The 21,946-nt window shown below is 41.1% G+C and overlaps 1 protein-coding gene across 1 annotated transcript; it reads left to right on the top strand.

Annotated features, from left to right (window-relative positions):
• The first annotated feature begins 11,244 nt into the window (after positions 1-11,244).
• On the top strand, positions 11,245-13,607 carry LOC133892501 (protein TIFY 10b-like). The gene is made up of 5 exons (XM_062333326.1): positions 11,245-11,552; positions 11,801-11,954; positions 12,549-12,829; positions 12,939-12,996; positions 13,096-13,607. The coding sequence occupies exons 1-5, from the start codon at positions 11,432-11,434 to the stop codon at positions 13,211-13,213; spliced, it is 732 nt and encodes a 243-aa protein (XP_062189310.1). The 5' UTR covers positions 11,245-11,431; the 3' UTR covers positions 13,214-13,607.
• Positions 13,608-21,946: the final 8,339 nt, after the last annotated feature.

The raw sequence follows: 21,946 nt of genomic DNA, 5'->3' as shown, positions 1-21,946 counted from the left end.
TCCCTATCTTATTCTAATTTCTTTTATTTTTTCTTATCTTTTATAATTTTTATTTAAATAAATTCGTAAAAAGAAAGTAGAAAGAATTTTTGATGGACAAAATAAGAGAATCCTTTTTATAAAAAGAAAAAAATCGTTAAAACGCTGAAAAGAATAAGAATTATTTTGAAAAAATAACAAGACTCACGAACAGAAACTGTTTAACATGTACTATTATCCACAACGACTCAACGAGCATGCCCAGCTTGTGAGCCACGGCAGGCCGGAGGTCACTGTCAACGAGATCAGTTGCACGCCACAATTGACTCACTTTCTTTTTTTGCGGATTTCGGTTGTCACGAGGGGAACTACATCGGGAATATTTCTCTGGTCTCTTATATTAAGTTAGTGGTTGGTTTGTCCCTTATATTAAGGTAGTATTTGATTTGTAAAATGAGATGGGATGAAACAGATTTATTCTGTTTTTTTATCTATTTGGATGGAGAGTAGTGGGATAAAATATTTCGAATCAGAGAATATTTTTCAAAAATTCGAAAAAAACCATTTTACATTAGGACCAACTGCCAACCAGTGCAGGCCCAAACGAAGCAAAATGCTCCAATGTTTAGCATTTTCGTTTTCTCTGATATCTGCAGTGACTCATGCGTCCTACCAGAGATACTCCTACCAGAAATACCAGTATCTCGAGAAGAGATCCAGTATCTCAAGATAATTATTTAGTTGTCACTTTCAAAAAATAATAATTACTGTTGAGATGACATATAGACTGTTCTAAATCTATATATGTGAGGTAAGGTAGCAAATGAGATACCACCCGAAGGTTACCGGTGGCGAAAAAACGAATGCACCCATTATCTCTGATAAAAAAAAAGATATTGGTATCTAAAAGAGAAAAAAAATATCCCCTCTCTTACAGGTAGGTCCTCGAAGACAACTTTTTTTCTTTGGCTCCGGTTCTATGTTTGGAGTTGGCTCTAGGCTTAGCAGCAATTTATACTCTTTTGACTCAATGCATAGCACGGCACTGGGTGCTTATATATACACCAAAGGTGTAGGGTGCAGTGCATCCAATTGTTGGTACGAATTCCGTGGAACGTTAAAGCGCGTTGTCCGTGATGGGTGGTCACTCAGTGCTCACCAGTTGCTGCCAAGTACGACTCCAGTAGCTGCACTCCTGTACCAGCACCACAAGACGACGAACCAACGGACGGCGAGCGTCACCGCCATTTTCTGAGCCCCAGGGATCAGCGGCACGGCTCCGGCGATGCAAGTGTAGGCGCCGCGCTCGCGAAAGTCGCCGGGGGGCTCGTGCTCGCCGTACGCGGAAACGCTTGTTGGCGGGCGGCAAGGCGGAGTGGTGGACGACGGAGGAGAAGTCGCCCCTCCTTCTGGTTCCATGCCGGCATGGCTAGAGCGAGCCGCGTCAAACTTGTACAGTAATTTGCTGTGCATTTAGATAATTTTAGAGTTAGTTTTTACGTTGCCATGTTGGTTTGTGGGCAAGCTTTAATTATGCTATTTTAGGACACTTCTGTCGCGAAATTCAATCGGGATTGCGTAACCATAGTTGAATTTAGGGAGAATGTAGTTTACTGCTAGTCAAATTCCAAGAAAAAAACGAACAAAGCTCGGTTAGGGTACTTATAGTGAAATTTGTCTATCTAGATTTGAGTTCTAGACTCGGTACACCTACTCATATTTTTTTAGATTTAATATTAAGAATAGTAGTATATACATATGTGGATATGTTAAATGATCAAAGCACATACCCAGCTATATAAGGTTATATCTCCAATCTTATTTAGATATATGTTAGAATATATTCATATAAGTGTGTTGATGTAAATGTGATATGCTTATATGTGTGTCCGCTTTATACTTTAAAAATAATCCAAGTAAACAAAGGAATCAGATCGAGGGGGATAAAAAGTCTCTCAGTCAATATATAGATTGCCGCCAAATTTCAAGAACGAGCCAACTAAGGAGGTGCAATGACTCCCTAGTCCAACCAGCATAGTAAACCTATGGTGTAGAATATTCTACCTTATACTAAAAAATCTGAGTGAACAAAGGAATCAGATTGAGGGGACAAAAAGTCTCTTAGTTAATATATAGATTGCCGCCAAATTTCAAGAACGAGCCAACTAAGTAGGTGGAGGGAATCTAGTCCAACCAGCGCGCGCATATATATTATACATGTTCTTAAAAAATTAGTAGTCTTCTATTTTTCTAAAAATACTAGAATTTTTTTTACTTATTCTATAATATATGTGCAACCCATTTTAATTATATTAAATTAAAAAACATGTGTAAACTTTAAACTAAAATTTTCAAAAAAAATATTTTATAACTTCTAATAATTGTAGGGCCTCAAATAAAATCTAAAAAATCTGAAAATTTTCATTAATATTCTTATTATGTAATGGAATGATTTCTAAAATTATTTTTAACCCTAAGTTATACGGTGAAAAAGTGAGTTGCTTTGTAATGCTCTATTTATATGTATTTTTATCATTGCATACAAATAGAGTATTACAAAGTAACTCACTTTTTCACTGTATAACCTAGGTATAAAAATAATTTTAGAAATTATTTCATCATATAATAAGAATATTAGTGAATTTTTTCAGATTTTTGAGATTTTATTTAAGGTCCTAATAATTATTAGAAGTTATAAAATAGTCTTTTTTGAAGAATTTTAGTTTAAATTATACATAGAATTTTGGATGAATCTAATTAAAATGAGTTGCACATGGATTATAAAACATGTAAAAAAATTCTAGGATTTTTATAGAAATAGAAGACCACTGATTTTTAAAGAAATGAAATACCGCTGTGCACTGTGAACAGTAACCGCGAACACGTTTTCCTACCGGAGAACTGCCACAGGAGAACTCACAGAGTGGCTAGAGGGAGGAAAGAAAGATAAAATTGGTGGTAGATAAGGTAGGGTAAATTTTTTGATGGTATAGGGGAAAGATTTAAAAAATTTAATGGTAAATGAGGAATTTGCCCACTTTCCTATGGGCTTCGGCGCGATAACTTTTTTTTGGAAACGAAACCGAAGAGGGTAGCGCGACAGGCAAAACCTCGGCGTGATAATTAAACCGCAAGGAAAGCGATAGCGTCAAAATACATTTTGAAATGCCGTAATTTCACGAGAATTTTGTAGGAAAAGTCCAGTCACTGCATGGATAGACTCCAATAATGTACTTAAATGGTCACAGCATTGCATCAAAGTTTATGGTAGTTTCTCTGTCTGCTCTCCATATATAGTCTGAACTCTGAACAACGGGCTTATTAATTTGGGAACAAATGAGAACGGTCAGGCTTCAGAAAACAGTTGGATGCATGTGAACGAGACACTTTGCAGAGACTAGTGGGAGTTTCTTGTAAACAATAAAGGGCGAGCATAGGTCATTATCTACTGCCCACTTGTGCATGACTAATTGCAAAAGGATAAAATTACCTAATCGATGTGCGAATATCTATAATGGGTCCACGTGGTGCACGTACTAATCAACAATTAGCGATAAAGAATACACTTTAGTCCAACAAATCCATCTTCTGCTTACTCCTTCAGGAAGCAAGTGTGATTCCTTTTGCCTCAAGTATGATCTTAAGATATTGCAACTTCTCAAAGCAGCTGTCTCTGCCTTTGCCTCACCTAAGAGGAGAAATGTGCTGCCAAATCTATGAAGATGCTGCAATTCGTCACAAGAAATAACGATGTTTATCTGTGCTTTTGGCTTGACTCGAATATGCGTGGTCGTTTTTGCTCAGTACCATCGGACAGATCACAGAAGGTGGGAAATTCCATCGGTGTGTCTCTGACAATTGGGCCCAGGGCCCACCTGTCATCCTCACATGCAATGGTATTGAAGTTCTCTGTGATGGTGCCAAGCAAAAAAGCTCAATATGAGTGCAACACGAGCACTGATTTTATATTAGCGGGGATGAGACGTATATTTTGTAGTACTGAATCCTTCTTCGTTTATTAATTCTATGGCTCCTCTTACCTCCTTGCTGCGTCGTCATAAAAAATGGTTTCATGCGGTTTGCATTGCCCTGGCATGCGATGTGTTGATCAAGTCATAAGTCTAGTCTTCCAAGCACTGAGTTTCACAGCATTTGGCCCTTCAAAATCAAACAGAATTGAACTTTATTGTGATGTAGCTTATTTGCCCGGCCCCCTCGTCTTCTAATCCTGGTCTCACCCTTGCCATGGCTACTACCAGTCCCCAAACATCACACGTTAAGGACAAGTATATTGGGATGCATCACCTGTTTTATAGGTCGTTTTATATAATGTTACATAGTATTTTAGTTATGTGAAGAAGAGAGATGAGAGAAATATGTCGTTGTTTCGTGAAGCAACGGTCTCATAAGCTAAAATTTAGGATTATGAGACTACTCCCGTATCATTGTATGAGTTGTTATTACCATATAACTTATAATATTCATTTATTCCATGCACAAATTAAAAAATTGCAAAATTACTATGAGACTGAGACAGCTAAAAAGATAATTTATTGTAAGAGTTATATATTAAATCGTCTCAAAATTACATGGTAATATATAAGATGATCTATACACGACGACATCAATGCACTTGCCCTAAGGTGCTTGATTTCTTTTGCACTCGTCAACTCTATATTAGGTAATGTGTGACAGATGAGAGAATCATTTAGGTGGGGTTACATATATAGCTCAGTGCTCACCTTGAACTATACGTTAGCTAGAGTGAATATAATAATACGCAAATTCTTAAATTTGGCATTAAATTAACTTTTCAAAGTGTGCTAACTGACTAGTTACTACTCTTGTCTCTCCGACGTGGCTAGATTTGAAATATATAACTTGAATGTATGTAACTATTGATGATATTTATTAGAGTAAATTTTGCAAAACTATGTATATTTTTATAAAGTTATCGCAAAACTACAAATAAACAATAGTTTTACAAAACTATAGATTTAGTGTTATTTTTATCATAAAACTACAGATATTTTGATAAATTATCACAAAACTATAAATTTAAGCAATAATTTCATAAAACTACAGATTTAGCGCCGATTTTATCGCAAAACTAGAGATTCTAGGCGTGATATTCTCAGCCCTGTTATCATGATGATCGAGCCCCACTTGCAACCTCACATTAGCTGCCAGCTCATGAAATGGACTGTCTATGAGTTCATGTGACTGCAAGTGGCTCATTCGTCAGGTTAATAGGTCTGCAATAGAATCTATAATTTTACGATAAACTTGTTGCTAAATTTGTAGTTTTATGAAATTATTGTTTAAATGTGTAATTTTACGATTTGCAATAATTTTGCCAAAGTAGCTATAGTTTTATGAGCTCTCAGGCGGTTCGTTTCATGAGCTGGCAGTTGCTGTGAAATTGTAAGCGATGTACAATCATCATGATAACAGGGATGAGAATAACTCCTCTAGAATCTGTAGTTTTAAGATAAAATCGGCGCTAAATCTGTAGTTTTATGAAATTGTTGCTTAAATATATAGTTTTACGATAATTTTGCAAAGATCTATAGTTTTGTGATAAAATTGACACTAAATATGTAGTTTTGTGAAACTATTGTTTAAATATATAGTTTTACGATAATTTTATAAAAGTATATGTAGTTTTGCAAAATTTACTCAATAAATATCATCAATAGTCACATGCATTCAAGTTATATATTTCAAATCTAGCCGCGTACGAGAGACAAGAGAAGTAACTAGTTAGTTAGCACACTTTGAAAAGTTAATTTAATGACAAAATTTAAGAAATTGCGTATTATTATATTCACTCTAGCTAAGGTATAGTTCAAGGTTAGCACTGAGCTATGTTTGCGATAATTTTATTAAAATATCTATAGTTTTGCGATAATTTTATCAAAATATCTGTAGTTTAATGAAATTTACTCTATTTATTATACTATAGTACTATTATTATACTCGTTTGATATCCCATTATATAATCTGGAACCATCAAAATAAGATCTTTTTTCCATTAATGAGCCTTTTGTTTTGATGATTTACATATGAAATATCATGACAATGGATGGTCAAAGAGGTTTAAACAACCACAAACAACTCCAAAACATATACCTTCTCGAAAGATCTTGTTGAGTATAGAATGGTCTTAGAGGTATCAAAATTAATTGGGACTAATTGATTGATCTGTTATTTATGAATGAGAGGACCAATGACTGGACTAATTGATTAGGGTTTCCAAACTGATTAAGACTAAATATAGAAATAGTGCGGTGATTAATTGCATCATGAATTGGATCCCATTATTTTAGGGGAAATATGCACTACGTAAGAAACCAACATTAGTGACATCGCATTAGTGACGGCTGATTAAAACCTATCACTAATAACCTATTAGTGACAGATCAAGTGATGACACATCACTAATATCACCCCGGGTTGGGACCCGTATTAGACCTGTGAGAAAATCACCTGACACTAATGATAACAGTGACAGGTCACTTGACAAGCTATTAGTGACACTGGTCATTAGTGACGGGTAATAAAAACACCCATCACTAATGTGCGGAGTTCTACGTGAACGTTAGCTACAGACCCGAACTTTCTATCCAATTGGATGAAGAGCTAGCTCACGTCCACCGCGCCAGCCTTATCTCCTCCTCCTCTCATGAGCGCTCCCCCCCCCCTCTCTTCTCAATCTATCAATCTCCTCACTCGTTGGAGGTCCCGCTACCGAATCCGCTCGAAGCCACCGCACCACAGGGCCCGTCGCCGACCAGATCCGCTCAAAGCCTCCACAATGCAGGCCAAATCAGCTCAAAGATGTCGCAATGCAGGTCACCGTCGCTTCGCTAGAGGTCGCGGATGTGCGGATCCGCTCAAGGCTGCTGCCACTTCACTGGAGGTCACCATTGTCTGTATCTGCTTGAGGTTGCCATCACACGGATCCGCATGAGGCCGCCAATGCATCGCTGGAGGTCCATGGATCCGCTCGATTTTTCCATCGTCGAATCTGCTCGAGGCCTCCACCACTTCATTGGAGGTCGCCGCTGCCTTGATCCACTTGAGTGCACTAGAAGGAAGAAGTCACCGACGCCGTGGAAGGGAATGGAAGGGGAACCGCACCAGGGAGGTCTGGGAGGAGTGAGGAGGAGGCGTGCGAGGGTACGGCCAAGCGTGCGTGTTGGTGGTGGCCAGGCATCCACAACTGCGGTGGCCAAGCCGACGCGGCGGCGGCGGCGGCAGCCAGATGTCCATGGTGGCGGCGGTGGCCAAGTGTCCACTGCACCGGCCAGGTGTGCGTCCAAATGTGTGTCCATGATGGCGGCCAGGCGTGCATCCATGCGTGCGTCCACGGCGGCGAACAGGCATGCGTCCGTGATGACTTCTATGTGGATGAATCATTATTCATGTCAGATGAATCATCTATGTAAATCGAGCAAGATTGTTCTGTGTGGATGAATCATTGTTCATGTCTAGATTTAACTGTGTGGCTAGCTCGATGCAAAGGTTGGCTCCATGTAGCGGCTCGATGCAAAGGCCAGCTTCATGTAGTGGCTCGATGCGAGCCATTTCTTTTTTTATTTTTTAATTACTCATCCGTGATGGGTCTGGATCCAAATCTGTCACTATTAATGGTCATCAGTGATAGGTCTAGATCCAGATACGTCACTGATGTGTGTCATTCGCTACGTGAAAAACAGATAAAGGAGACACAAAATTAGTGATAGGTCATAAAATGACCCGTCACTATTATCAATAGCGACGGGTCATCCCAGGCCAGTCATTAGTGACGAGTCAACTTGTGACCTATCACTAATGACAACTCATCAGTAAAGGGTCATCCTAGGCCGGTCATTAGTGACGGGGCTCCCTGAGTGTTGTTATGATCCGTCACTGATGACTCAGCTTTGTCAGCTCTCTCTGATCTCTTGAAAATCGTTCGGTGAGTTCTGCTCAATGTGGTCTGATGTATTTGTTAGCTTGTCACCGGACCTTCCGACGATCTCTTCTAAAAATCGACGCTCGTGCTGAAAATAGGTGACATGTGATACTCTTCACCCGTCACATATGATATCGGTTGTTTCATCAAAATATATTTTGTTTATATATGCATTTCATGCATAGGGGTTAGCCTTTGTATATATTACTAGCTAACAATTACACTATCACACACAAATCTACATACCCAAAAAAGCATACTTATGTGCATACCTACAGAACAGAAGCCATAAAAGCCAAGGCCGATATCTAACAAAAGAAAGTAGGAAAGTACAATGAAAAGAGGGGTGAAAAGAGATGAAAAGAAGACAAAGTTGAACGTACAGTATTCACAATTTTTTTTTATTTTTCCTTTATTTTTTCTCACCTCAGCAGCACTAGAATAGAAACCATTATATATTTCTGCTTAAGTTTGGTGTAAGAGGTGTGGCGGCTATAGATACAAATGCGCATTTCGAAAATGATGCTGAAACTTCAGAGAACAAGAACTCAATCTTTCAGGCCGAATTTGGCCTCGCAAAATTTACCAAAACTGACAAAATAAGGGAGAAACAGATATAACTTTTAATGTAGATATCTGTAGAGTAAAAAAACGTCAAAATCGATGTCTATATGTAAAAGTTATACCCGTTTTACCAAAAATATTTCGGATCACCTATTGGCAAAAATAGTTTTTGGTGACAGGTCAAGATTACGACCCGCCACTGTTGCACAATTATTAGTGACGAGTCACAGTTATGACTCGTCACTAGTGACATTCGGAAAAAAATGTTAAAAGAATAAATTATCCGATTTCATCAGAATGCATGCGAGGGTGTGGTGGTAAGGGAGCTATGCACGTGAGGAGAGGTCATGTGTTCGATTCCCACGAAACGCAGAGTATAAAAATAATGTAAAAAATAACAAGTGACCCGAGGCGAGTGGTGATGACCCTTGCGTTGGAATGGGTGTGAGACCCGTTACTTATGACTAATCATCAGTGACTTATTCGAGGTGATAGGTGCGAGATCCGTTACTACGACGGTTATCATATGTCACTGAAGGCCTTTTTTCACATAGTGATTAGTGACATGTCCAGATATATCACTAATAAGTTCACATTAGTGACGCGTTTGGAGTGGTGAGTGTGACACCCGTCACTAATATGGATTTATGATGTAGTGATACATGATCTGGACCATTCTATCAAACAGATAGATGGATGAGATCAAAAGTTTCATACCTAACTCATGTTTTTTTTATATTAATACAGATATAGATATAAATACATACATACATACATGTGTCTGTCTATGTTCACTTTGGATTAATTCTTATGTCAACAACACGACGGCTACTCGGAAGCGCTAGTCCTAGCGATTGGCAATTCTTGCAACGAGGAGCCCACGAGCTGGAGTAACTCTTTGAAGCTCTTGCTTCGCTTTCTTTCTAGCACTATATACAGAGCGAACAAGATACTCGTGGAATCGTGGTCGTGCGAAAGGAGCCCAAGAAAGCAACGCAAACAAGTAACAATGACCGAGAGAGGCTTCAGGGCTTCAGACTAGACTGTACCAGAAACTAGTCGATCGTCTGATCGAGCAATCAACGGTCAACATAGAGAGATTAACAGAAACCGTAGCAAAACCAGAATGGAACAAAGAGGTGGTAAAAGTAATTATCCTATATTGTCAACAGCGCTTCCCACCACTAAATATATTTTTCTCAGCATGCTTCAGATTTTACAGAAGCATTTAATAATGCTGTGTACTGCTTCAGCATTGGACGACTAAGATTTACAGCTTTGTTCAAGCTGCCTCATGTCAATTTTCCTCTTCATCTCTATTTTAAGTTCCTTTTATAGTGCATGTAAATAAAAACCATGGTAGGACGGGGACACAAGTTTTCACCAGACAAAGATAGGATGAAAAGGATGGTAGTAATTTTCATATTTGTCTAGGTAGGAAGAGAGCGGGAAGTTTCATGCTGACAAAGATTAGCCCTAGCTGTACCCTCCAAATGCTAGGGCTTAGGCTTAACGTGTGTTTGAGTAATGATTAATGAGGGTCCGAATTCTTTTATTTTGGCTCAAATATTTCCAAATATGGTGGATTTGGAATGAAGTCCCCACTTCCAAAACTCTAATAGGTGGATCTATATTTGTTCACCGACCGATTTCAATGTATTCTCTCGTATATAAATAGTTAATAGCCCATGTATATCCTATATGTAAGCTACGAATACAACTTAGAAAAATATTTTACCCTCGTATGCATCAATTAATTAACCCATACATTAATTATCCTTATACATATTAATAAATTACTTATTTATACTACAGACATATTATTAATATATATAGAAATAATCAACTATGATTTAATTTTACATTCTCATTGAAAACCTGATCTCCGCAAAATTTCTCGTGGGGATTAGGATGGGAGAAGACTTCCCCTATAGCTAAATAGGGACGAGAATGAAAAAACATTCCCTAGTGGGGATTGGCCCTATTGCCATTCCTATGCGCATGCACCGAAACCGGCTCTTTTTAGTAAGAGAGTGAGGACTTCTAACTTAAACTGCTCTTAAAAAAAAATCCCAGGTCTAACATCCTATTTGGTATGAATTCAGATCCTAAATATTTTGGAGCTGATCATTATCTAGCTTTAAAAAATCTAGAATCTGAAATTGTGAATGTATTGAGGTTATTTGTTTTTTATTTTAGATAAAAATAAATATTTAAAGTAATTTATTTTATTATACAAATTTTAGATTTAAAATGGATTAGAATATGGAGCTATGCTAAACCCAACAACCATCACCGCATGGCTAATTGGCCATTTTGGCTCTGCCTGGTCCTGCACCCATCCGAGCCAACCAAGTCGACCCGTGCCAGTGTCAGCGAACAAACACGTTCCGGTCAAACCAAACCCAACCCAACCCAGACCCAGCAGCATCAAACCGAACGAACCGTCCAATCCGCCGTCCGCCCACGGCCCACCCGCAATCACGCGCACATGGGGCGGGGGGCCCACCCGGTCCAATCAGAGGCGAGCGCTCTGCGGACGCAACGTCCCGAAACGAAAAGCCTTCTCCTTTTCCCTTGGGGACCCCACCGCCTCCCCCACACGAACCACGTGCGAATTCGAGCCCTCATGGCGCCCCGCAGTGAATCACCACTCCGCCCGCGAAATGATGAACAAATCGAAATTTGTTTATTAATTTCGGCGGTTTTAATCGAGGGATCCCGCTTAATTATTATACCCCTTTATAAACGCGTGGGGGCGAGGCGAGGTGAGGCGTGCTCACATGACACGAGGCCGCGCTCGCGCCCGGGGAGAGAGAGGTTAACCACCGCCGCTCCAAGAACGCCACGAGTTGGGTGGGATTCGGCCGCGGAGTTGGAGGCCGCGGGGGAGATTCGGTTCGAGGAGAGAGACCGTCGGGAGGAGAGATGGCGGCGTCCGCGAGGCCCGGGGAGAGGGCGACCAGCTTCGCCGTGGCATGCAGCCTCCTCAGCCGCTTCGCCCGCCAGAACGCCGCCGCCGCGGCCGAGCTCGGCCTCGGGATCAAAGGTGAGCAGCGCGCTGGTTTCCGCCGGGTTTGGCTGTCGAAATCTACTAGCCCTTTTGTTTTGTTTTCGTCTGTTGAAATTGCAAAAATTGTGGTTTGGTTATCGATTCTTGTGGATAAAAGTTTCAGTTTTGTGGGGGTTTCGTGTGAGATCTGAGCCGGGGTTTGGATCGTGGGGTAACAATCACGCCTTTGGGGTGTCGTGGCCTGAAATTTCCAACTCGCTGATCCGGGTTTGATGTGGTTTCAGGTGACGCCGAGCCGCAGAAGTTGCCGGCGACGGTGAGCTTGCTGCCCGGAGCGGAGGGCGAGGAGACGGAGAGGAGGAAGGAGACCATGGAGCTGTTCCCGCAGAGGGCCGGGTTCGGCTTGCAGGAGGCTGCTGCTGCCCCTGATGCTGCAAGGTATTACTAGATCACATCACTTTGCTCCATTTGATTTTATTTAACAGTTCATAGGTGGTACTAGTAGCAGTAGTTCGCATGGACAAAAGCCAAGTATTGAGTGTAGAAACCTCTTAATCTGTTTTGAGGAGCAAGTTAGAGCTATGAGAGAATCCATGAAGTTAATGTGCATGAGGGCAAAATGTTGCAAGAAGGTCTGAAATCTTGTTGAGGGAGATGGTCCATCTTGGATTAGACAGAGTTGGGTATACTGCAACTCTGAAATTTTTCAGTTGCGCTGGTTTGGATAGGCTGTATGCCTGTATCGCGTTTGTTGAAATACTTTCCTCTGCAAGAAGATGTATTTTCGCCTTGGAAAGAAGCAATCTGAGATTTATAGGATGTTTTCTTAAGTTGCTAATGAACCATAAGTTGGATCCTTGTTGATATAAGGGGTTCATCTGAACTGAAGTTGGTCTCCACGAATCAAAATGAAAGTTCTTTTACAAAAAAAAAGAGGTTCTCGTCGGTTAAAGTAGATCAGACAATTGATGCGAAACGGAAGTGGTGCTCTACAAGCACGTTCTTAGTGTTCCCCTGTCCAATAATTCCCAGGGAGCAAGAAAAGAAAGAGAAAACTCAGCAGCTCACCATCTTCTATGGCGGGAAGGTGCTCGTGTTCAACGACTTCCCAGCCGACAAGGCAAAGGACCTGATGCAGCTGGCCAGCAAGAGCAGCCCTGTGGTTCAGAATCAGAACGTTGGTTTGCCTCAACCCTCTGCACCAACAACTGTCGCCGACAACGCGAAGGTCCATAAGGTCGTGCTGGCCCCGGTCAGCAGCTTGCCTGTTACTCAGGTTCATGCTCAGAAACCTGCTCGTCCAAATGCTTCTGGTAATTACTCCTCCCTTTCTTGTTGTTCGTATTATTGGGTCATTCAACATATGGATTATTGAAGTTTGTCATGTTGGTTATTCATCGAATGTTTTCTTTTTCTATGTAGATATGCCTATTGCCAGGAAGGCATCCCTTCACCGATTCCTTGAGAAGAGAAAGGATCGGTAAGTTGCTCTTGCTGTGATTGTTTCTCAGTATGATTAGTTTTTTTTTTACCAGTTTTGTATTTGGAACTAAATCTTGTCTTTTTGTTGTTATTACAGCCTCAATGCAAAGACACCATATCAAACTTCTTTAGATGCAAAACCAGTCAAGGAGGAGCCTGAGAACCAGCCATGGCTTGGACTAGGACCCAATGCCGTGAAGTCCAACCTGTGCTAGTACAGAATGCAGCCAATAAGACGACAGAGCAACCTTACCAAACCTTTGCAGAGTGATCTGAAATATGCTTGCCATTAGAGTACCGAATCATAAATATTCTCTCGTATCGTGTTTTAGTGTTTTCTTTAGGTCGTGGTTCTATGCCCTCTTGTTACATAGCTTTGGATGTAAAGAAAAGTAGCCAGTCATGACCATTACAGAGAACCTGAGAGAAGTTTTGGGTTATTAACATAAGGCGACACTGAATTGGCCATGCTGAGGAAACAAAATAGTGCAAAAAGACAAATATGTAGTTTCTGAAACTCGGATCATTTGGCTATAGCCTTGCTGTATGCAAAACAAATTATTGTAATGGATCCAGAATATCATAAGACTACTATTGTTATTTTCTGAACATGGTTTGATTATCAGGTTTGTATGAATTGTTGCTGTGCCTGCAAGTAATTCATGGAATGATTTTTCCCCCTCTATTGGTGTAGTATACGTATTTCCTGTTATAGTTCTTGTTACGAAAATCCAGTGTCAGGGTTTTGGTGCATACTTTGTGCCTTTGAAGAAATGAGTAATGGCTGCTCACATCTTAATATTGGTACAACTGATGCTCTAAGAAGACAAATAGGGATATATTTAAGACCCTATGGAGTTGTTTTCTTCTGTAGTTACTGTATATAATAATGCAAATAGAGAGCAATACATGAAGCAGAATATTTTCCAAAACAAAAATAATACATGAGGCAGAGCCGGTAGGTCGGATGGCGTTGCCTCGTTGAAGATAGGGTCAGAGTCAGACAGGGGAAGATGCACACAGGCAGGACTTGTCACTCGTGCCCGATTCTTTCTTTTTTTTAATCAAAAGGCAAGAGTACATGTGAGAAATAGGAGAGATTCTTCCTGACAGCTAACGCAAAGCAAAAATACTCCACAGAACAAAACACAAAACAAGCAACGGGAAGTTGTTTGGAAATTGCCAGGGGAGGAAAAGGTTGGCGCCATGGGAGCCCACCTCGGGCCAACTTGCTGCTCTGTCTCCAACTTGCTTGTAAACTATACTATTAAAGTGAATGATGATTTTGTCTCGGGTGGATACTATTTCTTGGATTGAGACTTTCATCTTGATAGAAGTATAGCAATTAAAGTAAATAATAATATTAAACCTTTTTTTAAAAAAAAGTCCTCCGACAATGTGACTATCTTTCACCAATTTTATTCAATATAGTAGCAAATATGCTAGCTGTTCTTATCAAAAGGACCAAAGAAGATGGGCAAATTGGTGGAGTAGTGCTTTATCTTATAGATGATGATATCCCTATTCTACAATATACCAACAACATGATACTCTTTATGTATCATGACCTTAAGAAAGTCCGCAATATGAAGCTATTGTTTTATGCTTTTAAGAAACTATCGGGTCTTAAGATGAATTTCTATAAGAGCGAATTGTTTTGCTTTGGCGACGCCTAATATATGACTGAGGAGTACACCGAGCTTTTTGACTGTGATATGGGTGTTTTCTCTTTGCGGTATTTAGGCATTCCTATCTATTATAAGAAACTGAGGAATGCAGATTAGAAAGGGGTTGAGGAACGGTTGGAGAAGAGACTCAGTAGTTGGAAAGGAAAACACCTTTCAACCGGTGTCCACTTGACTCTAATAAATTCAGTACTCAATAGTCTACTCATATACATGATGTCTTTCTTTACAATACCAAGGGGTGCTTAAAAAGCTTGATTATTTTCGATCCAGATTCTACTAGTAAAGTGATGATCAAAAGAAAAAAATATCGCCTTGCTAAATGTAACATCTTGTGTTGACCCAAAGATTAAGGGGGTCTAGGTATTCAAAATCTAGGTACTAAGAATACTACCTTACTCAACAAATGGCTTTTTAAATTGCTCACGTCTGATGGAATATGGCAACAACTGATTCGCAACAAGTACCTGTGTTCAAAACACTTATCGCAGGTCTAGTGGAAAGGCGAGGATTCACACTTCTTTATGAAGGTAAAGCGAGATTTTCTCCGCTTCGGAACCTTCATTATCAAAGATGACATCCATGTCAGGTTTTAGGAAGACCAGTGGTTGGGTAATTCTACTCTGCGTGAACAATATCTATGCCTCTACAATATAGTAAGGAACACACATGATACAATAGCAGAAGTCATCCAAACCTTCCATCCAAATGTTTCTTTTAGAAGAGATCTTATATGGCCAAAATTATTAGTGTGGAACGCTTTACTTTCTCAAATCGCTAATATTGTGCTTACTTAAGAGCAAGATGAGTTCTACTGGAACTTAACCCTGAATTGACAGTTCTCGATGAAATCTCACTATTTTACCTTAGTACATAATGATGTCCCTAATGTTAATAAATGTCTTTGGAAACTAAGGGTGCCACTCAAAGTCAGAATCTCCTTTTTGATACTTACGCTAAGGTGTAATTCTGACAAAGGATAATTTGGCTAAGTGTAATCGGCAAGGGGATACAAAATATTGTTTTTGTCATCAAGAAAAAATAATTAAATATCTTTTCTTTGGATGCTATCTTGCCCACGCCGTGTGGACTATCATACAAACGGCTTCAGTACTCTTCCGACCTTATAATGTATCACATATATTCGGTAATTGATTACAGGGGTTTAGGAGGGATTTGAAATCAAAAATCCTGCTAGGGGCGACTGCTACTTGCTAATCGTTTTGGTTGTGTATGAATGATATGGTTTTTGATAAAAGAAATCTTTCATCTCCTTTATAGGTTATCAATCTTTGCGCTCACTGGCTTCGTACCCGAGCTATTCTAAGAAGCAGGATTTTCAAGATACGGTTACAGTGATGTGTTAGTTTTTGGAGCGAGTAGTCATAGAGTGTTTTACCCAAGTCTATATGTGGCGGTTAGTCGGAGGATCGGAGCGCCTTAGCATTTCATGTTTCTTCACCTATGTCGATCTCTCATTTATTTTTTTTTCTGATGTGCATCTTGACTATATAGAGACCGGGAGTATTCTCAGTGTAATTATATCAACTTTATGTAATTATTTGAGATTGATAAAAACTTCCTTAATCGGAAAAAATACTATTAACAAAATATTTCAGTAGCAGTGCAGTGCACCACCCTTGCAAATTGCCGTTCTTCCAGTTTCTCTCTCTCAAACTTTGGACTGTTTCGTTCAGAAGGTTCGTTCGCCTTTGATCATTGGTTCTTCACTTAATATCGTCAAAGCTCCCTCTCAAAAAAAAAATTATCGCCAAAGCTTTTGTGACTGAGCTTTCCATGGAATGAAAAAGTAGTGCAGGATTCAGGGGTTCAGAGTTCAGACAACTGAAGTAGATTTTTGCATGTGATGTAGAAATAACTCTTTTTGGCGACGGCGAATTGTGCAGGTTTGGAGCTTGGCTTATGGGTTACTCTACTCGTTTCCCTTAGTGATGCGTGTAATCAAACGAAAGTGAACGAAAAAGAAGACCCATGTGCTGGTTGTTCGCATGCAAAACCAAAAGAAATCTGTGTACCGTCCGACTGGTCCAGGAAACATCTTGCCCTCATGCCCTGGTTTTCAGGATGGAAGTGTCATGTTCCTGATACTTACCGATGACTCCAGGCTCCAATAACAATCCAGATTAATTCAGACGTGAACACATGACAGGGGCTCCATTGGCATGGACCGCTGAGCTATTCGAGTATTTGATCCAATGGTCCCTGAAGCCTACCAAAAACCAAATAATGGATCGACTGTAGCTGTAGCTCACAACGAAAATTCTCTCCAAGTTGTAGACAGGTTCGCTGTGTCATGAAAAAATTATTGAAAGATTTAATTCATATGCAGAACAGCGGTCCTGAAAAGTCAGTGAACGCCTCTGGAGAGGAGAAGGTCATCTTGTACCGACAGGGACGCAGGGAGGTGGAAACTTTTGACGCCGAGGGGCGTGCGCCAGATTTTAAAATCTTTACATGGGAAGAGAATTTGGAGTTAGTATTAACTTAGTACTAAGCTGGGAACAAGGGGCAAGCATAGCAGGCCACACGATGGGCAGCAGTAACACAGGAAATATAACTCCGTATATTCTTAAATACGTATGATCTAACTTATTCGTTCATCTTCCTAATCTAATAATTATCTATCTATTGATTTTTTATCTACATTATATTTTTTTTTATCTAATATGAATCTTAACACAAATGTATAATTTTGATAAATCATATGTCCCCACCCATCTTTAGTGGAATTTTCTCCTCGCAGTAGGGCACGCGTGAAGGCAAGGAATCTCTCTGTTCCTTGCTCCCCTTTTTCCAACAACTAGGCCTGTTGCCAGTTTGCTACGTACGGTACTCCTCCAGGTTCATTTCACCACATGGCGATTGTTTAAACGAGAAGACAGTTCCTGTGTGCCTGCGCGCAGCATTGTCTACTGTGCAGTGTATGGTTTCGTGCTTCTGACCATCTCTAGAGTTTCAGTGAACCCAGTGCTCGTAAACCCACGGGCTCACTATTATTTTACGGTCGAGAACGAGATGCCTCCATTGTAATTTACTCTCTCCGTCGTTGGGGCCACCTGAGGTTGCAAAGGGTTCACGCTCGGCGTGCTCCGGCGAAGCCAGAGAGGGCGTGATCTCGCTTGCAAGGCTGACGCGCTGAGACCCACGGCCACGTGCGGCTGCTGCAGGGAGGGCCGAGTGAACGGCCGCACCTACGCGTGGGCGCCGCCGCCGCCGCCTTCACGAGTTCGCGCCGCGCCGCGCGGGTCGCTACCGCAACCGTGTGCCGGCCGGGCCCGTGCACAACAGATGCCGCGCGCCTCCGCCACCCGCGCACTAAATATTCTGCCGCCCTGCCGTGACGGTGAGGGGCTGTGTGGTTGAGTTCTTTTGATTTAATTTTTTTAGAGAAGTAATTTTTTCGAGGGAATGATTTTGCGATTGAAATTGATTTTTTAATAGTTTTTAGGATAAATTTTATAAAATAAATGATTTTCTATAGGAAGTGAGCTAGAAGTTGATTTTTTTAGCTTTTAATATATAATTTATTTTAAGCTATCATTCTTATAAAATTATTTTTAAACTAATTCTAGTCTGGAGCTGGTGAAGCGCAAACTAAAGATAAAGAAATAAAATTTTATAATACCCGTGACACGTGTTCTATGTTTCTTTCTTCCTTACACACGCAACCGTCAGATAAAAGAGAAATGACGTAGATTAAGATCCTGCGAGAATTTTTTGCAAGAGATCTTATCAAATTTTCTTCCAAATCCGAAGGTGTCCTACGCCGTGGTGCAGTGCGATTTAAACGAGGTAGCCCTGAATGCATATGCATGCACCGGTTGTTTTGGGCCACAGCTTGACAAAATGCTGAGCGCGACGAGACGTCGTTGGTGTGGTACAGGAAGTTGGGCTGGCCTGTGAGACTAGTTTACTTTTGGACCATAAGGTTCTGAAGTTCTGATCATATTTTGTTTCTCAAGAGAAAAAATGTGATTTGTTCATGGGTCAATCGGACGAAATTTTGCCAAGTTATCATCGGCATTTCAGAATCGATTTCTTTCTGCCCAATTTTGACCAACTCTTGTTATCAGTGGCCACGACTTCAAGTAACATTCAAACTTGTTCGGATAAAAGCCGGGCCGATAAGGCTATCTCATCGGCGGTACCGGTGACAAACGATGAAAATCCAAAATGGTAGTTTGACTACCCTAGAATGTATGCTGTCCAACACTGGTCGCATTGGTGGCTATTGGTACATAAAAAATTACAATCACCCGGCAAACAAAAAACAATTATAATCATATAAACAACATCATTCGTGGAAATCAGAGATAACACAAAACAAGCAGAAAACATGTACTCCAAGTATATGTGTTTTATTGTACATTATCCTACTGTCAGCCGACAAATGCTTAGACCAAATCTTGCAATTAGTATTAATTTAAAGTTGTACAAAACCACTCCTACTTGTTGCAAAATAGTATAAGAAAGAAAACAAAATGATAAAAATCTAAATTCCGAGCGTGCATCCGTTTATCTTGTGGCATGCACCGTCCGATCGATGTGAGGGCCTCTCACCACCGCCCAAGCGCCCATCCTCCCATGGGACCCACAACCACTACGTGACCTTTTTGTCTTCATCGAAAGAACCCTTTCAATCTCGTTCAGAAGCTTTGTGAGACATCACATTATTCCCTTTCTCCTTCAAGCTCGTCGAATCGAGGATCTCTCCACCCAAATCGGCCCCGAATCGAGCATTGGGAGACCTTTGCTTCCACATCCCATTCTCCTTTCTCTTCGCTACTCCAGCAGCATCTAGAGCTTTTCTCGGTGCTCCTCGCTGCCTAGGTTGCCTAGTGACCCTGCTGCATAGGTTGTCCGAGAGCTGGAAAGCCATCTCAAATCTGGGCTGATGGAGGGGCCCGTGCATCATGGTGGCGCATCTGAGGGGTAGCCCATCTATTACTGCGCTCTGCTCAACACTTGAAGGCCGCATGCTCAATGTTCGAAGGCCATATGCAGATATGGGCATGGTTACACAGGGGATGTAACGTGTCCGGAGATGGTGTCTGGTAGGACAACAAACAACGGTGATGAGGCCCCATCCTCCACTGTGGACATGCCCATGCTCATTGTTAGGCGGTATCCCAGCTCCATAAGTATGCAGTTGTATATGTTCCAGAGGCATCAAGATCATCTCGCTTGTCGTGTAGCTTTGGGAGCTATTGCAGCCACGAGCACACATCAAATCATCCCCTGTGATGGCGTTTGTTGTTGCGCTCCTACACCACTAACATCTCGTGGCAACGGTGAAGAAGAAACACAATAACTTTCCTTTTCTATTCATATGGATTTACTAGTAAAGTAAACACATTTGCTTACTGAGTTCATATAGATTTGCTTTGTGGTTCGAAACATATATGCTTTTTCTGAGTTGCTATGGATTTACTTTTGTAAATTGAAATAAATTTGCTCGTTGGGTTTGTATGGATTTGCTTGCAAACTGAAATAAATTTGCTATTTGAGTTTTGTATATGAATTTAATCTTTGAGTTGAAATTTGCTCTTTGAATATGTATATATTGCCTTGCAAATTGAAACAACTTGCGTACTAAGTTTGTAAAATTTGCTTGTAAACCGAAACAAGTTTGCTTGTGTTTTCATATGAAATTGCTTCGATTGAACCCATTTTACTCTTTGTGTTCATATAGGAGGAAGAAATGATGGTACTTGTTAAGTGTTGGAGACAACAAGAGGGGAAGGAGTGAGCATGAAAATTCCTCACACCATGTCATCTCTGTTGGGCTCAAGCTAGTTGGCTCCCGCGTTGTGTGATACGGTCTGGAGCGGAGGTGCATAAATACAGAATGGGGAGCACTGGTGTGTATCCATATTTGGTTATGCATTCCGATTGTCTAACACGTGCATGGTCAAACGATAGTCAAGTCCAAGCAAAACAATGGAAAAGTAAGCAAGATTCATCCGGACCCACAAATTTAGTGACACACATAAGAAAAGACCGTAAATCAGAGAGAAAACAATATCCCTTTCACGCTGCCTAACCCAAACCAACTTTATGCTTCCCCATGACTGGAGACTCCCTTATGTTAGATTGTATTAGAAACCACACACGTGTTACACATGTGGAATCAATCTAGTATGTAGCAATCTAAAAAAGTATGAAAAACAAATAATAGGAGATTGAATGTATTTTTAGAATGTATGAAAAATAAATATTGGACATCTAGATATGGAAGATAAATAATGGAAGATTAAACGTATTTTTGGAAGAAAAACGGGGTTCAACTTTGCACGGTAACCATTTGATCAACTTAAGTGGACGGTAGAGATCGTCTGAATCCGCCACAACTGGTGAATTATATCTCTATCTCTACTATTTAAAAAGTCTCTAATGAGTCTTGCGTCGACCTGAGTCCCGCGCCCCCATGAATCCCTCGCTCTCGACATGTGGGCCACCTTCCCCGCAGACAGCATGACGCCCCACCACGATTCCCCCACAGCATCCCTGCCCCGATCTCTACCACACCGAACCCTTCCCTTCCCTTCCTGTTTGCACCCCCAAAATCGGACGCTCGAGCTCCCAAAATCACCCATCACCCTCGGCCCAGCCCACTGTACCAATCCGCCACCACCTTCGTCTCGAGCAACCGTAGTGACTAGTTCGCCGTTGCCACCGCATCGACGGGTCCATATCATCTCGCAAGGAGGCCATTGAGGTCCAGTTCCTGGAGGCACCCACTCCCTCTCCTATTTTGTGCCCCCGCCTGGTCGCCTCCCATCCCGCTCCTCCATCTCTCCCCCTAATTTTGTTCCACCTCCTGATTTTCCTCCCTCCGTCAATCACTCCGTCTCCACATGGATTTGCACGGAGGCGGAGCTGCCAGCCGGGACGGCCCGCAGCAGAGAATGGTGGCTAGCGCGCATGCATGAAGAGCCACCACTGTTGCCTGGAGTGCAAAGCATCCGCTGGTTCCTTGGAGTGTAGATCCGTCGCCGCACTTCGCAATTGCCGCTTCTCAACCACCGCCGGGGTGGACACAAATCATTGAACTGAAGACGCTGCCTCCACCATCCAACATTCACAGGTATGTATCTAAATGCTTGACTTCGGTATGTGGATACATGAGACTGCTAATGACTCACATGCTGATTGCTGTTGAATGCAGTGATTTGTGGGTGCTGGTTTGCTGATTTTGCAATTTAGGAGTGTCCTATTCACTCGGTAGTCATAGTATCTGTC

Source organism: Phragmites australis, chromosome 15 (genome assembly GCF_958298935.1).
Source record: "Phragmites australis chromosome 15, lpPhrAust1.1, whole genome shotgun sequence".
In the NCBI taxonomy this organism is placed as follows: Eukaryota; Viridiplantae; Streptophyta; class Magnoliopsida; order Poales; family Poaceae; genus Phragmites; species Phragmites australis.
This window is presented reverse-complemented; position numbering and strand designations above follow the sequence as displayed.

What these genes read in the sequence shown, in the direction of transcription:
- LOC133892501 (XM_062333326.1), top strand. Translation starts at nt 11,432, where the DNA reads ATGGCGGCGTCCGCGAGGCCCGGGGAGAGGGCGACCAGCTTCGCCGTG. An exon ending in TGCTCGTCCAAATGCTTCTG is followed by an intron (nt 12,830 to 12,938) that starts GTAATTACTCCT and finishes TTTTCTATGTAG; the next exon opens with ATATGCCTATTGCCAGGAAG. An exon ending in CTTGAGAAGAGAAAGGATCG is followed by an intron (nt 12,997 to 13,095) that starts GTAAGTTGCTCT and finishes TTGTTATTACAG; the next exon opens with CCTCAATGCAAAGACACCAT.